The sequence below is a fragment of the Trichomycterus rosablanca genome, chromosome 5 (assembly GCF_030014385.1).
Source record: "Trichomycterus rosablanca isolate fTriRos1 chromosome 5, fTriRos1.hap1, whole genome shotgun sequence".
Taxonomy (NCBI): Eukaryota; Metazoa; Chordata; class Actinopteri; order Siluriformes; family Trichomycteridae; genus Trichomycterus; species Trichomycterus rosablanca.
The window spans coordinates 43,622,720-43,637,362 of record NC_085992.1 but is presented as its reverse complement, the minus strand read 5'-3'; the positions used below and the strand labels follow the sequence as shown (position 1 = coordinate 43,637,362).

At 40.7% G+C, this 14,643-nt stretch overlaps 1 protein-coding gene across 1 annotated transcript in view; it reads right to left on the bottom strand.

Moving 5' to 3' along the window:
- The window catches only part of blnk (B cell linker), a 40,584-nt gene continuing 25,941 nt past the window's right edge, over nucleotides 1-14,643 (bottom strand). Inside the window, exons 15-23 of the mRNA XM_062995253.1 lie at nucleotides 11,998-12,061; nucleotides 11,868-11,895; nucleotides 11,749-11,779; nucleotides 5,748-5,823; nucleotides 5,616-5,653; nucleotides 5,444-5,505; nucleotides 4,022-4,105; nucleotides 3,159-3,314; nucleotides 1-341 (exon numbers count right to left, since the gene is read on the bottom strand). Coding sequence (XP_062851323.1) covers nucleotides 225-341; nucleotides 3,159-3,314; nucleotides 4,022-4,105; nucleotides 5,444-5,505; nucleotides 5,616-5,653; nucleotides 5,748-5,823; nucleotides 11,749-11,779; nucleotides 11,868-11,895; nucleotides 11,998-12,061 — 656 coding nt within the window. The 3' untranslated portion in view covers nucleotides 1-224. The remainder of the gene's footprint in view (nucleotides 342-3,158; nucleotides 3,315-4,021; nucleotides 4,106-5,443; nucleotides 5,506-5,615; nucleotides 5,654-5,747; nucleotides 5,824-11,748; nucleotides 11,780-11,867; nucleotides 11,896-11,997; nucleotides 12,062-14,643) is intronic.

The following is a 14,643-nucleotide window of genomic DNA, read 5'->3' as shown; positions in this document are numbered from 1 at the left end:
CAAGATGAACTTTATTAACCCAAAATATGCATAAAATACAGCTTATGTATGAATACAGTGCTAACTATTCCAAACCTGTTCATCAGAAATAAAAACAGATGATGACTTGAACTTTAATACATTCTTCATTACAACAGTCAGTAGCTTGCTATAAAAATGCTTGTCAGCCTGGTTGTGAGCTGTGCTTAAATGAATTGTGATACTGTTGTGTGTATGTGTGTGTGTTATGGCTTCACTGCATGCTTCAGCTTGGTGGAGTCTTTGGTGTTGCTTTGTGTGTCCACCAACACCAGTGCGTTCCTTTGGTGGTTCTCAATCATGTCAGAGACGGTTTTAAATCGCTGAAAGTAAAAAAAAAGTGAGGGAAAGTAAAAATAGTTAATTTTTTATTTCATATTACATTGTCTAGTTCATAAACTAAGAAGTAAGACACTGCTTATAGTGGAATGGGATGTATAAAAGCTCCTGTGTGGGTGAAGAAATCTTCAGACCCTGACCAAGACAAAGTGCTTTTTTTAATGCATTTCTCCCCATTTTACTCCCGATTTAGCGCTCTCAATTTGTCTTCCGCTGCTGAGGGATACCCAATTGCATCCGAGGAGAGCACGTCGCTGCACAGCCCTCCTCTTCTCGCCCCTGGATTCTGCACAGGCGTCTCTTCTGCCAATCAGGGTCCTTACACAGCGTGTGAAGATCCCACCCCACACATAGTCCGGCCCCCACCCTGCAGATACGGTGGCCAATTAGTACCTGCTGCAGGCACTGCCAATTATGCCTTGATTTAACAGTTTTAACAGTTTTCCATTTAACGGATTTCGGATTTAACAGACAAAATCTGGAAAACCAAATTTCCGGTCTGATTGTTTAAAATTCCCACGAGAAGCGTACCAACTTCTATCAGTCTGTGGTGGCCAGTGCTCTTTTCTTTGGAGTGGTTTGCAGGCAAATGCAGGACTGAACGCCACAGGAAATCTTTCCTTACAACTGCAATCAGACTGTTCAACAATTCATCATAATTTAAAATAATTCATAATTTATAATAAATACCTACATTTGTATGCTATGCATGCACCATAAAAAGTGATTACATATATAAATATATACGTATATAGAATCATACTGTAAATTTTTATTTTGATTGCTTGTTTTTATACTGTTATCTATCCATCCATCCAGACCAGTAGTTTAGTAATTGTTGGCTAGCAGGCGCATGTCTCTGTTTACATGAGTGTGAATACTTTGAGTAATAATTGGGTGCTCAGGGGGCACAGTGGTACATTATGCTAATCGACTACCACTGAAATCCAGGGTTCAAATCCTCAGCAGTGCTATTGGCCACTTTTCTAAGGTGAGTACATGCACCACCCATGGCACGAGGGAAGCACAGTGGGTGGGGAAGCTTACCCGGTACCAGATCCACCAAATAGTGTCATTCAGCCCTTATTTCTGCACTGTCCCTGTTCTATCTTCTATACTCCGAAGCAGGTGACAGATTAATATTTTCAGTGTCATTATTTCCTTTGTTACTTTGTGTTTATTAATTGGCCGTTTTACTTTCTAAATTAATACCCTTTTTATTTTGTGGTTATATAGCCACATTATTATCCTACCTTGACTTGATATTCTGCATCTTGGGTTAAATTTCTACTCCACCAGGTGTGTGGGGATTCCCCTCACTCTCTTTTTAGAGAGGCGTGTCCTTCCCTGTTACAGCTTTGGATAAACATGTCGGCTAAATGTTGTAAATGTAAACATGTAGCCACTAAACTAATGTTAACTACAAATATCCTTTTACTAACAGACTGTTCTGTAGAAAAAGAAGAGATTTTGGATGGAAAAGTGGGTCATTATTATAATTTATATAAATTAAACTGGTGGCACTGGCCTGGTGCTAGCCTGTGTAAAAAACAGGGGTCGCCAGAGAGCACAGGGAAATTACATCATTAGGGCAATGCATAAAAAGGGAAATAAGTAATCTGATTTCTCAATACTTTCACTGTTATTAAATCACATGTTTGAGGAAATGTTTACTTAAATATAAATATACACGATCAGCCATAAGATAAAAACCACCTCCTTGTTTCTACACTCACTGTCCATTTTATCAGCTCCACTTACCATATAGTAGCACTTTGTAGTTCTACAATTACTGACTGTAGTCCATCTGTATCTCTGCATGCTTTGTTAGCCCCCTTTAATGCTGTTCTTCAATGGTCAGGACTCTCACAGGACCGACATGGTTGTGGTGTGTTAGTGAGTGTTGTGCTGGTATGAGTAAATAAGACACAGCAATGCTGATGGAGGTTTTAAACACCTCACTGTCCCTGCTGGACTTAGAATAGTCCACCAGCCAACAGCACTCCATGGGCAGCGTCCTGTGACCACTGATGAAGGTCTAGAAGATGAGCAACTCAAACAGCAGCAATAGATGAGCGATCGTCTCTGACTTTACATTCACAAGGTGGACCAACTAGGTAGGAGTGTCTAATAGAGTGGACAGTGAGTGGACACGGTATTTAAAAACTCCAGCTGTGCTGCTGTGTCTGATCCACTCATACCAGCACAACACACACTAACACACCACCACCATGTCAGTGTCACTGCAGAGCTGAGAATGATCCACCACCTAAATAATATCTGCTCTGTGGGGGTCCTGACCATTGAAGAACAGAGTGAAAGCAGGCTAAAACAGTATGTAGAGAAACAGATGGACTACAGTCAGTTCAAATTGCTTTTATATGGTAAGTGGAGCTAATAAAATTGACAGCGAGTGTAGAAACAAGGAGGTGGTTTTAATGTTATGGCTGATCAGTGTAAGATGGTTTCTCTATTTCAGTCCTGGAGGTCCATTTTTGTGCAGTTTTCAGGCTAATCCTGGTACACCTGATTTTGCTCATGAGCTAATTAAGCCTTTATGAGCTGGATCAGGTGTGCTGGGATTAGGGAAAACAGGAAACTCCTCAGAACAATGGGCCTCCAGAACTGACTTTTAGAAACCTTGTTATATAATGTAGTGCACTCATTATAAACCTAAGGTACCTCATTTTAACATATTTGATGTTATTATTGTTTGTACCTTGGAATTAAAGTGTACATTTCCAGTACATTCTTTCTGAAATTAACACAAATAACATGTTTCTAATCTCTTTGTTCTTTACCTCCTCTCCGTTCTTGTGCTTGCCCAGGGCGTACTGTTTGGTGGTGGGGATATAGCGCACTGGAATGTTGTAAACTCTTCCATTGTAGAACACAACTAAAGTGTAGGGCTGCAGAGCGTCCACTCCTGAACTCTTTCTTAACAGGTAAGAACCATCCTGAGGTGAAAAAGACATCAAATTTAAATGCAACAAAAATTAACCTCATTGTTCACCACATAATTTATAGTTACTTCCTTTTTTGTACATGTTTGCCTTTTGATTAGCCATTACTTCAAAATATGTTCAATAAAACACTGAGCTCGCTGCTCAGGTGGCGCAGCGGTAAAGTACGCTAGCGCACCAGAGTTGGGGCCTCGAATACATTGTATCGAATCTCAGCTCTGCCTTTCCGACTGGGCAGCAGCATGAACAACGATTGGCTGTTGTTCAGGGTTAGAGGGTAAGAAAGTCGGATCATAGGTGCAACTGCGGGCCCTGCTGGCTGACTTATGGCGCCTGCACAGGGGGTGTGGCCCTCCATACACAGTGCCCGTGAAGTGTATGAACTCGACTCGTGCAGGTGAAAAATGCAGTCTGTACTGACTGTATGTGCCGGAGGGGGTGTATGTCAGTTGAGAGGCGTCCTCAGTCAGCGGTGAAGGGTCGAATCAGTATAGAGGACGCAATCGGGGTAATTGGACACGACTAGATTAGGGGGGGGAAATTGGGGAAAAAACTAAATAAAACACTGAGCTCAAATATTTTTGAAAAATAAATTTAAAAGTTATTTTAAAAATCACAGTAATTTTATATCAGAGCATCAAAAATGTACACTGTTTGCCATGTGTCCCCTTGTGAGGTAGCATTGTGTTAGCATGACATACCATGGCTGATCGCATGAGGGCGTCCTCTGCTTTTTTGCGATCAGTAGAACCGGCATACCAAGGTTGTTTATACACACCGGCTTCCTGCAGGTTGAAAGCAAAAGTTACTACCTGTTGTTGTACAGCTGCTCAACACATACTTTATTAAGTAGACCCACACATTTATAGGTAATTTTATCATGTATTTTACACTGTGTGTATACAATCACTGACTGTGGTGTGTATGTTGCTCCAAACACCAAATACACTGCCTGGCCAAAAAAAGGTCACACACTCTAATATTTGGTTGGACCGCCCTTAGCTTTGATTACGGCACGCATCCGCTGTGGCATCGTTTCCACAAGCTTCTGCAATGTCACAACATTTATTTCTGTCCAGAGTTGCATTAATTTTTCCCCAAGATCTTGTATTGATGATGGGAGATTTGGACGACTGCACAAAGTCTTCTCCAGCACATCCCAAAGACTCTCAATGGGGTTCAGGTCTGAACTCTGTGGTGGTCAATCCATGTGTGAAAATGATGTCTCATGCTCCCTGAACCACTCTTTCACAATATGAGCCCGATTAATCCTGGCATTGTCATCTTGGAATATGCCCGTGCCATCAGGGAACAAAAAATCCATTGATGGAATAACCTGGTCGTTCAGTATATTCAGGTAGTCAGCTGACCTCATTCTTTGGGCACATAACGTTGCTGAACCTAGACCTGACCAACTGCAGCACTGCCCCCACAGGCTTGTACGGTAAGCACTAGGCATGATGGGTGCATCACTTCAGCCGCCTCTCTTCTTACCCTGATGCGCCCATCTAAAGGACGATTTACAAAGTTTGCAGTGCAGCATATGGGCTACAGTCAATAATTGTATGTCCACTGAGTAAACCTATATCATGTGACTATTTTATAAAATGCCCAAATTGTGCATGCATGCTTTATTTAATAAAATGCATATTATAATGTCTGTAATTTGCATATGTGAATGACTTTTAGCATGAAGGGCAGTTGTAGCTTAGTGGTTAAGGTACTGGACTAGTAATCAGAAGGTTGCTGGTTCAAGCCCCGCCATTGCCAGGTTGCTTCTGTTGGGCCCTTGAACAGGACCCTTAACCCTCAATTGCTTATACTGTATACGGTCACAACTGTAAGTCGCTTTGGATAAAGTCGTCTGCTAAATGCCATAAATGTAAGTCATCCTGTAATAAAGATACTGAGACTAAATAACATGGTACAGCTGCAGTGTGTTGACTCTGTTGTCCTACCCATTACTTTCCAGCTTCCAGAACCAAAGCAAGATGACAGTTTTAAAATGTTTGAGAAACAACATATTTAAACATAAAGATAATAATGTAACTAACTATGCATGCGCAACCTAACAGATAAAAGGAAATATTACTGGGAGATGTTTATGTAGGCATGTTAATCACCTCCTCTTGCTGTCTAGTGGCACTGTCCTCCTGAGATAAGCTTCCTCTCCCTGCTGGAGACCCTGAATCAATAGGCACATAACAGACAAGTTCTAAAAACAACCACCAGAAAAAAAGACTGTAACTGAGTGGGTGTGTGGATGTGTGATAAATGACCAGTAGGAGCACTTACTCTGGCAGGCAATCTCACGCTGCATAGGCATCCTTCTGCTATAATAAATGAAAAAGGATTAAACCAGTATTAAAGACTGTTGTTTGTTGGATATTCACTCAGTTTGACTAATATTCTTTGTGTGGAACTTACTTTATAATATGGAAACCAGTGCTGGTGGGGTTGGGTATGGAGGTGGCTGAATCCTGAGTTCTGTTTGTTGCTGAAGCTGTAGAGTATTAGATACACCAGTAAAAGTTCATTAGTGCTTAATCAGAGTGCTTAATAAATTTGGTTTACGTGACTTTTTTTTAACTTGTTTTATTTTTACCCTGTTGCCTTTTTACTTACTTTCACTTACTACCTAAACTTGGCTAGTGCTTACTTCCTCTGAAACAACTAAAACTAAGAAGGCACTAATATTTCTGTATACAGGAAATCAATGATGGCTGATAGTGACATGATATTAATAACAGAAATAACTCCCCTTCCATACAAAGAGCCAAGCTGATTTTGCCCTCTTTGACTCATAGCCACCAATGACTGTGGCATAACCATTGCTCATATATGCAGTCATCTCTCAATTACACTGATCAGCCATAAGATTAAATCCACCTCCTTGTTTCTACACTCACTGTCCATTTTATCAGCTCCACTTACCATATAGGAGCACTTTGTAGTTCTACAATTACTGACTGTAGTCCATCTGTTTCTCTGCATGCTTTGTTAGCCCCCTTTCACCCTGTTCTTCAATGGTCAGGACCCCCACAGGACCACTACAGAGTAGTAGGTATTATTTGAGTGGTGGCTCATTCTCAGCACTGCAGTGACACTGACATGGTGGTGGTGTGTTAGTGTGTGTTGTGCTGGTTTGAGTGGTTCAGACACAGCAGCGCTGCTGGAGTTTTTAAACACCTTACTGTCACTGCTGGACTGAGAATAGTCCACTAACCAAAAATATCCAGCCAACAGTGCCCCATGGGCAGCGTCCTGTGACCACTGATGAAAGTCTAGAAGATGACCAACTCAAACAGCAGCAATAGATGAGCGATCGTCTCTGACTTTACATCTACAAGGTGGACCAACCAGGTAGGAGTGTCTAATAGAGTGGACAGTGATTGGACACGGTATTTAAAAACTCCAGCAGCGCTGCTGTGTCTGATCCACTTATACCAGCACAACACACACTAACACACCAACACCATGTCATTGTCACTGCTGTGCTGAGAATCATCCACCACCTAAATAATACCTGCTCTGTAGTGGTCCTGTGGGGGTCCTGACCATTTGAAGAACAGCATGAAAGGAGGCTAAAAAAGTATGTAGAGAAACAGATGGACTACAGCAAGTAACTGTAGAACTACAAAGTGCTTCTATATGGTAAGTGGAGCTGATACCAGGAGGTGGTTTTAATGTTATGGCTGATCAGTGTATAAGCATGGGCAAGTGTGGGTTAGGTGATTACCAGGAAAACATTACCTGCTGTATTGCATTGTACCAGCTGTAAAGTTTGGTGGTGGATGCATAATGCTATGGGGTTGTTTTTCAGAGCTTGGCCTAGGCCTCTTGGTTCCAGTGAAGTAAAATCTTAATGCTTTAGCATACCAAGATATTTTGGACACGTACAGTAGTGTTCAAAAAAATAGCAGTGATTTTAAAAAAGAGAATAAAGCACAAAATCATTATAATAACTTTAATTTCCATAAATGCAAATGCACTGAAAATACTACACTTTCAATTCTAAATCAAAACATTAACAAAATTTTGCCAGTTTGTGTTAATCCTTTACAGAAAGTTAAGAAAAATGAATATTAGGCTGTTCAAAATAATAGCAGTGCCAGCATTTTTCATTAAAAACTCAAAAACATTATCTATAACATGAAAAAATGTTTGAGGTTTTACTTTACTTTAAAACCCCAGGTGGGGCGGTCCGGGTCCTTTCTGTGTGGAGTTTGCATGTTCTCCCCGTGTCTGCGTGGGTTTACTCCGGGTGCTCCGGTTTCCTCCCACAGTCCAAAGACATGCAAGTGAGGTGAATTGAAGATACTAAATTGTCCAAAACTGTGCTTGATATAAACTTGTGAACTGATAAACCTTGTGTAATGAATAACTACCGTTCCTGTCATGAATGTAACCAACGTGTAAAAACATGACGTTAAAATCCTAATAAACTAATAAACTTTACTTTAAATTACTGAACTAATATTTAGTGGCAAAACAATTGTTTCTGAGATCTGTGTTGCATGGAGTCGATCAACTTCTGGCACCTCTGAACAGGTATTCCAGTCCAGGATGATTAGACGACATTCCACAGTTCTTCTGCAATTTTGGGTTTTGCATCAAAAAAATGCGCTTCAGATTTCAGCCCACAAGTTCTCTATGAGATTGAAGTCAGGGGATTGGGCTGGTCACTCTATTACCTCAGTCTTGTTTGTCTGTAACCAAGATGTTTTGGGTCATTGTCATGTTGAAACACCCATTTTAAGGACATTTCTTCTTCAACATAGGGCAACATGATCTCCTCAAGTATTCTGATATATTTAAACTGATCCATGATCCCTCGTATGTGATAAATAGACGTAACACCATGGTATGAGAAACATCCCCATATCATCATTTTGTACCACCATGCTTTACTGTCTTCACAGTGAACTTTGGCTTGAATTCAGTGCTCGATGGTCGTCTGTCATACTGTCTACAGCCACTAGACCCAAAAAGAAAAATTTTGCTTTCACCAGTCCACAAAATGTTGAGCCGTTTCTCTTTGGACCAGTCAATGTGTTCTTGGCAAATGTTAACCCATTCAGGACACGTCTTTATCTTAACAACGGGACTTGGCTTCACTTAATCATCTTCTGTACTCACTGGTAACTTCAGATGTTCCTAATTCTTTCTGAAGGTGATCATTGGCTGAGTATTTGCCATTTTGGCTATTCTTCGATCCATTTGAACAGTAGTTCCACGCTTCCTTCTGCGTCTTTCAGGTTTTGGTTGTCACTTCAAGGCATTTGAGATCATTTTAGCTGAGCAGCCAATAATGTGCTGCACTTCTCTGTATGTTTTTTCCCTCTAAAATCAACTTTTTAATCAAAGTACGCTGTTCATCAGAACAATGTTTGGAACAACCCATTTTACCCAGTATTTCAGAAGGAAACGCGCTATGACCAAGCTGTGCAACATTTGCCCCCCTCCTAAATTAAATAAGGGCCAAATTTGACACCCGTTCTTCTGCAGAATGAATGATTTCACCAATTGAACTCCTCACTGCTATTATTTTGAACAACCTCCTTTCAATCAATGCTTCAATTACTCATGAGTGGCATGCATGTCCTAATTGTTGGGTTTGTTTTGTTTTCATTACTCTACTACACTTTCAAGTAAATTATTTGCTATGTAGAAATAGCATTTCTACTAAAAACAGTGATTTATCAGGTTAATGGTGTTGGACTGCTTTTTTTTTTAACACCACTGTATATGCTTCCAACTTTCTTGGAACAATTTTGGAAAGGCCTTTTCTGTTCCAGCATGACTCTGCCCCAGTGTACAAAGCAACATCCATACAGGCATGAGTGGGTGAGTCTGGTGTGGAAAAACCTGACTGACCCACACAAAACCCTGACCTCAACCCCATTGAACACCTTTGGCACGAACTAGAATAGAGACTGTGAGCCAGGGCCTGTTGACAATATGTGTCTGTCTCACAAATGTTCTTCTAGATGAATGGGCCAAAATGTATTTTCAGAAGAGTGGAAGCTGTTATTGCTACTAAGCGGGGAGCTACTCCATATTTATGCTTATGGATTTATAATGGGATTGTTATAAAAGTTCCTGTAGGTGTATTGTGTAGGCAGCCCAAAACTTATCACTTCAATTGCATAGTTATTTAGGTTTGCATATTTTCAGTTTGGCCTTTTACACAAAAGACGTAACAGGATTGTGGGACATAAATGTGCAATTGTGCATTATTCAATTTTGGTTTTTTTTTATGGTTAAACCTTTGGGGGCATTGAGAAACCATCATGTGCCGCACATCCCTATTAGTTAGTTTCCCCTTGTGATCTTGTGACCACTGTTACTCTTTGCTGATGCACTTGACATGACTTTTAAAGAATTTAAATACCTACTACTATGCATATTTGAAAGCTGCCCTATGTTAAAAATACTTTTTAAGCTGCTCGAAGTCATTTGTAAAATGTTATTATGTTTAAAATTCACATCAAAGTGCTAATAAGAGTTCTTTTATAGCTGATACATATGATTAAACAGCAAGTAATCTAATGTGACTGGTTATCTTGGCCACACCCTGTTATTACTTAGCCACTGTTTTAAAGCAGAACTCTTGTTATTATGGCATCAAGACCGAGCTAAGAGATAATTACTCTTCATGACTGAAATACTTTGGCACCCAGGTGGCGCAGCGGGATATTCCGCTAGCACACCAGCGCCGAGATTTTGAACTTCTTGGTTCAAAACTTGGCGTTGCCACCGGTCGGCTGGGCGCCATCTGCAGGCAGTGCCTGCAGCAGACTCTCATTGGCTGGGGCGGGATGACCAGACTATATGGGTGGAGTGTTCTAAAGCTGTGCAAGGACCCTAATTAGCAGATAGAGGTGCCTAGGCAGAGTGCATGGGTGGTAAAGAAAGCGTCCACTAAGGACTCGGAGGAGGGTCGGAGGAGGCGTGAGCGGGAAATAGACCTTAACTGGGAGAAAGAATGGGAGAAAATAGAAGAAAAAAAAAAAGCTGAAATACTTTTAATAAAATAATTGTTTACATAATGCAACATTTGCCACATTGACTGTTTTTGTTTTAATTCAGCAATCAAATACCCAACCAAATGCCCTAAAGAATGCAGAAGTGGAACACGATTGATTAATTAATATAAAAACACACACAAACGAACACACACATTCTGTTCCCTTGGTTGGACATTAACATTATCCTAGATATTTTTGCCCTGACTACTGCATGAACCTATGCTTAATCTGTTCTAGTTCCTGGTTCCTTGTTTCTAGTGGTATTTCCTTGTGTCCTTTCTGTAGTCCTGTTCTGTGTATCTTTGTGATTTTCCCATGTGCTATTATCCTGCCAGTTCTCTATGCTCCTAGATTCTAGATTTCTCGCTCCTACCATTTCTTAGTAGTTCCTTATTTGACTATTTAGCTTAGCTTAATTATTTTGTAGGCTAGTTTAGTGTTGTTTGTTCTGTTAGCTTTAGTGATTAGGGTTTACATTAGCAATTAGGGTCTTGTGTTCCTCTTAGTTTAAAGTAGTTGAATGTAGGGTTTAGCACTTCCTGTTATTCTTGTTAGTGATTAGCATGAGCATAGTGTAGTACCTAACATAGCTCATAGATAAGCATTTAGCAATTAGTGTAGGGTTTAGTGTTCATGGTTTTCTTGTTTAACTTTCTAAACATTCTACAGTAGTATTAGTATAGCATAGCCAGAGCTTAACTGTTCTGCCTCCCATGCTCTGAGCTCTCCTGTCTGTGTTTACATGTGGTTCTTCAAAACACATGAGTTCACCACCAGCAGCTTTGCAACAAAGTGCTCATTTACACAGTTCAGGCATAACATTATGACCACCTCCTTGTTTCTACACTCACTGTCCATTTTATCAGCTCCACTTACCATAGAGAAGCACTTTGTAGTTCTACAATTGTAGTTCTTTGTAGTTCAACAACAGAGTAGGTATTATTTGGGTCTAGAAGATGACCAACTCAAACAGCAGCAATAGATGAGCGCTCGTCTGTGACTTTACATCTACAAGGTGAACCAACTAGGTAGGAGTGTCTAATAGAGTGGAGGGTGGGTGGACACAGTATTTAAAAACTCCAGCAGAGCTGCTGTGTCTGATCCACTCATACCAGCACAACACACACTAACACACCGCTACCATGTCAGAGTCACTGCAGTGCTGAAAATCATCCACCACCTAAATAATACCTACTCTGTGGTGGTCCTGTGGGGCTCCTGGCCATTGAGAGAAATAGATGGACTACAGTCAGTAATTGTAGAACTACAAAGTGCTTCTGTGGAGCTGATAAAATGGACAGTAGTTTTAATGTTATGGCTGATCGGTGTATTTGCGGTGTCTAATTCCTTTACCCCCTTTATCAATTTTGTTCTTTTCATAACTGAAGTATTTTTACCTTTGTGATCTTTTGCTGGAAGGCTTGGTTTCTGAAAATTTAAAAATTATGAAATTATATTATATTATGACATTGCACCACATGTAGAGAAGATACATTCAGATGTCAGATTTACATACCTGAAAAAGTGGTGGCTTTTTATTTTTCCTAATAAATATAGACACACATTTAGATGCTGTTAAATATGTTAAACAGTTTAATTCATTTTAAGTAAATATAGTTTTGTGTATATATAAGGTTGTTACATACTCTCTTGGCAATGGGACGGGGATGGATGGTGGTCTTTCGTCTGCTTCTTTCTCTGGTTCTTCAGCTATCAGACAGCACCAATACATGTATGTTTTATTAAATGTAAAATCTCATTAAAATACACCAATCACCCAATTCACCTGAACACCGTAATCTCTTTGTATAATCTTTGTATAATCTGATAAAATGGTATAATAAAAGCTTTTTAACCACACACATTTCTGGTAGCTGCATATAACAAAGCATGCAACTTTTTTTAATAAATGGCAGTTGTTGTCTAGTAGTTAGGGAACTGGACTAGTGATCAAAAGATCACCGGTTCAAGCGTCACCCCTGCCAGGTTGCCACTGTTGGGCCCTTGAGCAAGACCCTTTACCCTCAATTGCTTAGACAGTATACTCCCACAGTACTGTAAGTCACTTATTGAACATGTTTCTGCTAAATGCCAAAAATGTAAATGTAATGCAGCCATGCAATCTCTATTAAAACACAAGCAGCAAAATAAATAGAGGAAATATCTAAACTGTAGTATAAGATCACCATGATAAACACCAGATGTCAGCTGGACTGGTGTAAAACACACCAACCTTGAACTGCAGTGAAAACACATTCTCTAAAGTAGTAAACCATGCATTACCATTCAGCAGTCTGACATGGTAGATGCCTGGAGAATGCTACTCTCCCAAATGCATAGTGCCAACTATATTAAGAAATTTGGTGGCTAAGAAATAAAGGTCTAGTCCGCTGGTTTGGTCAGGCCTCTTATGCCAAGTTCACACTACACGACTTTCCAAGTCATCAGATCTCTGTACAGTTCACACTACACAACTGGATCTCTTGTAATCGGGAGTCCTTTAAGTAGCTTTGTATTTCACACTACACGACTGATCTGAGATAGGGGATTACACACTACACGATGTATCACCATGAGGATCACAGGGAAGTCTATCAGGTCTCCCAAACTACATTTTGTCATGAAAACGCATGCGAGAAGTTACAAGGGGTTTAGTGATACCACGTCCAAAAATGCACGTCAACAATAAGCAAGCGTTCAAGGTTGTTTATGCACTGATGTGCAGCGTAAAAGCAAGTAGGAAAAAATAAATAAATCTGAGTGGATTGGGCTACACGACCAGCAGGGATTGTCTGTTCTGTAGTGAGTTGGATGTTAATAAATATTTTTTTGCAATGCAGCGTGGGTTTTATGGCTTGGTGTGGATAAGATCACAAAATACTGTAAGGCTTGTGCGTGTGCTGATGTATTCTGATGGAAACTATATTATGCCCCTGTCCCACGTTTTTACACTCCTTCCCCGGGTTTCCCCTCACCCCGTATCCTGCGTTTTCATTGGCTGTAGTTCCACATAGCACTCACTGCCATTCGCAACCTGCTCGCAACGACTTTCACACTACACGATTTTAAGTCGCCGACAGGTCCAGATATTTAACATGCTAGATATTTTTCTTGAGTCGCAGAGTGCTTGGTAAGCCTCTCGGATCGAGTCGTTAAACACTTCACACATAGCGATCGAGAGCCGGGTTTCAAGCCCAGAGCAAACGCCGAGTTGCCTCCAAGCTGCCACATCTAGCAGCGACCAGTTGGCGAACGAAAATCAGGGCAAAAATCATGTAGTGTGAACTAGGCATAAATGAAGAAAATAGTAGTTATTCAGCATATGATGACATTCTAAGGAATTGTGCTTTAAACCTTTAAAGTTTGTGCCTTAAAGTTTGAGCATGTCCCTTTCCAGTATTAGAATTACAGCCCCCCATGTTTAAACCGTAAGCCATATATACAGTGTATCACAAAAGTGAGTACACCCCTCACATTTCTGCAGATATTTAAGTATATCTTTTCATGGGACAACACTGACAAAATGACACTTTGACACAATGAAAAGTAGTCTGTGTGCAGCTTATATAACAGTGTAAATTTATTCTTCCCTCAAAATGACTCAATATACAGCCATTAATGTCTAAACCACCGGCAACAAAAGTGAGTACACCCCTTGGTGAAAGTTCCTGAAGTGTCAATATTTTGTGTGGCCACCATTATTTCCCAGAACTGCCTTAACTCTCCTGGGCATGGAGTTTACCAGAGCTTCACAGGTTGCCACTGAAATGCTTTTCCACTCCTCCATGACGACATCACGGAGCTGGCGGATATTCGAGACTTTGCGCTCCTCCACCTTCCGCTTGAGGATGCCCCAAAGATGTTCTATTGGGTTTAGGTCTGGAGACATGCTTGGCCAGTCCATCACCTTTACTCTCAGCCTCTTCAATAAAGCAGTGGTCGTCTTAGAGGTGTGTTTGGGGTCATTATCATGCTGGAACACTGCCCTGCGACCCAGTTTCCGGAGGGGGGGTTCATGCTCTGCTTCAGTATTTCACAGTACATATTGGAGTTAATGTGTCCCTCAATGAAATGTAACTCCCCAACACCTGCTGCACTCATGCAGCCCCAGACCATGGCATTCCCACCACCATGCTTGACTGTAGGCATGACACACTTATCTTTGTACTCCTCACCTGATTGCCGCCACACATGCTTGAGACCATCTGAACCAAACAAATTAATCTTGGTCTCATCAGACCATAGGACATGGTTCCAGTAATCCATGTCCTTTGTTGACATGTCTTCAGCAA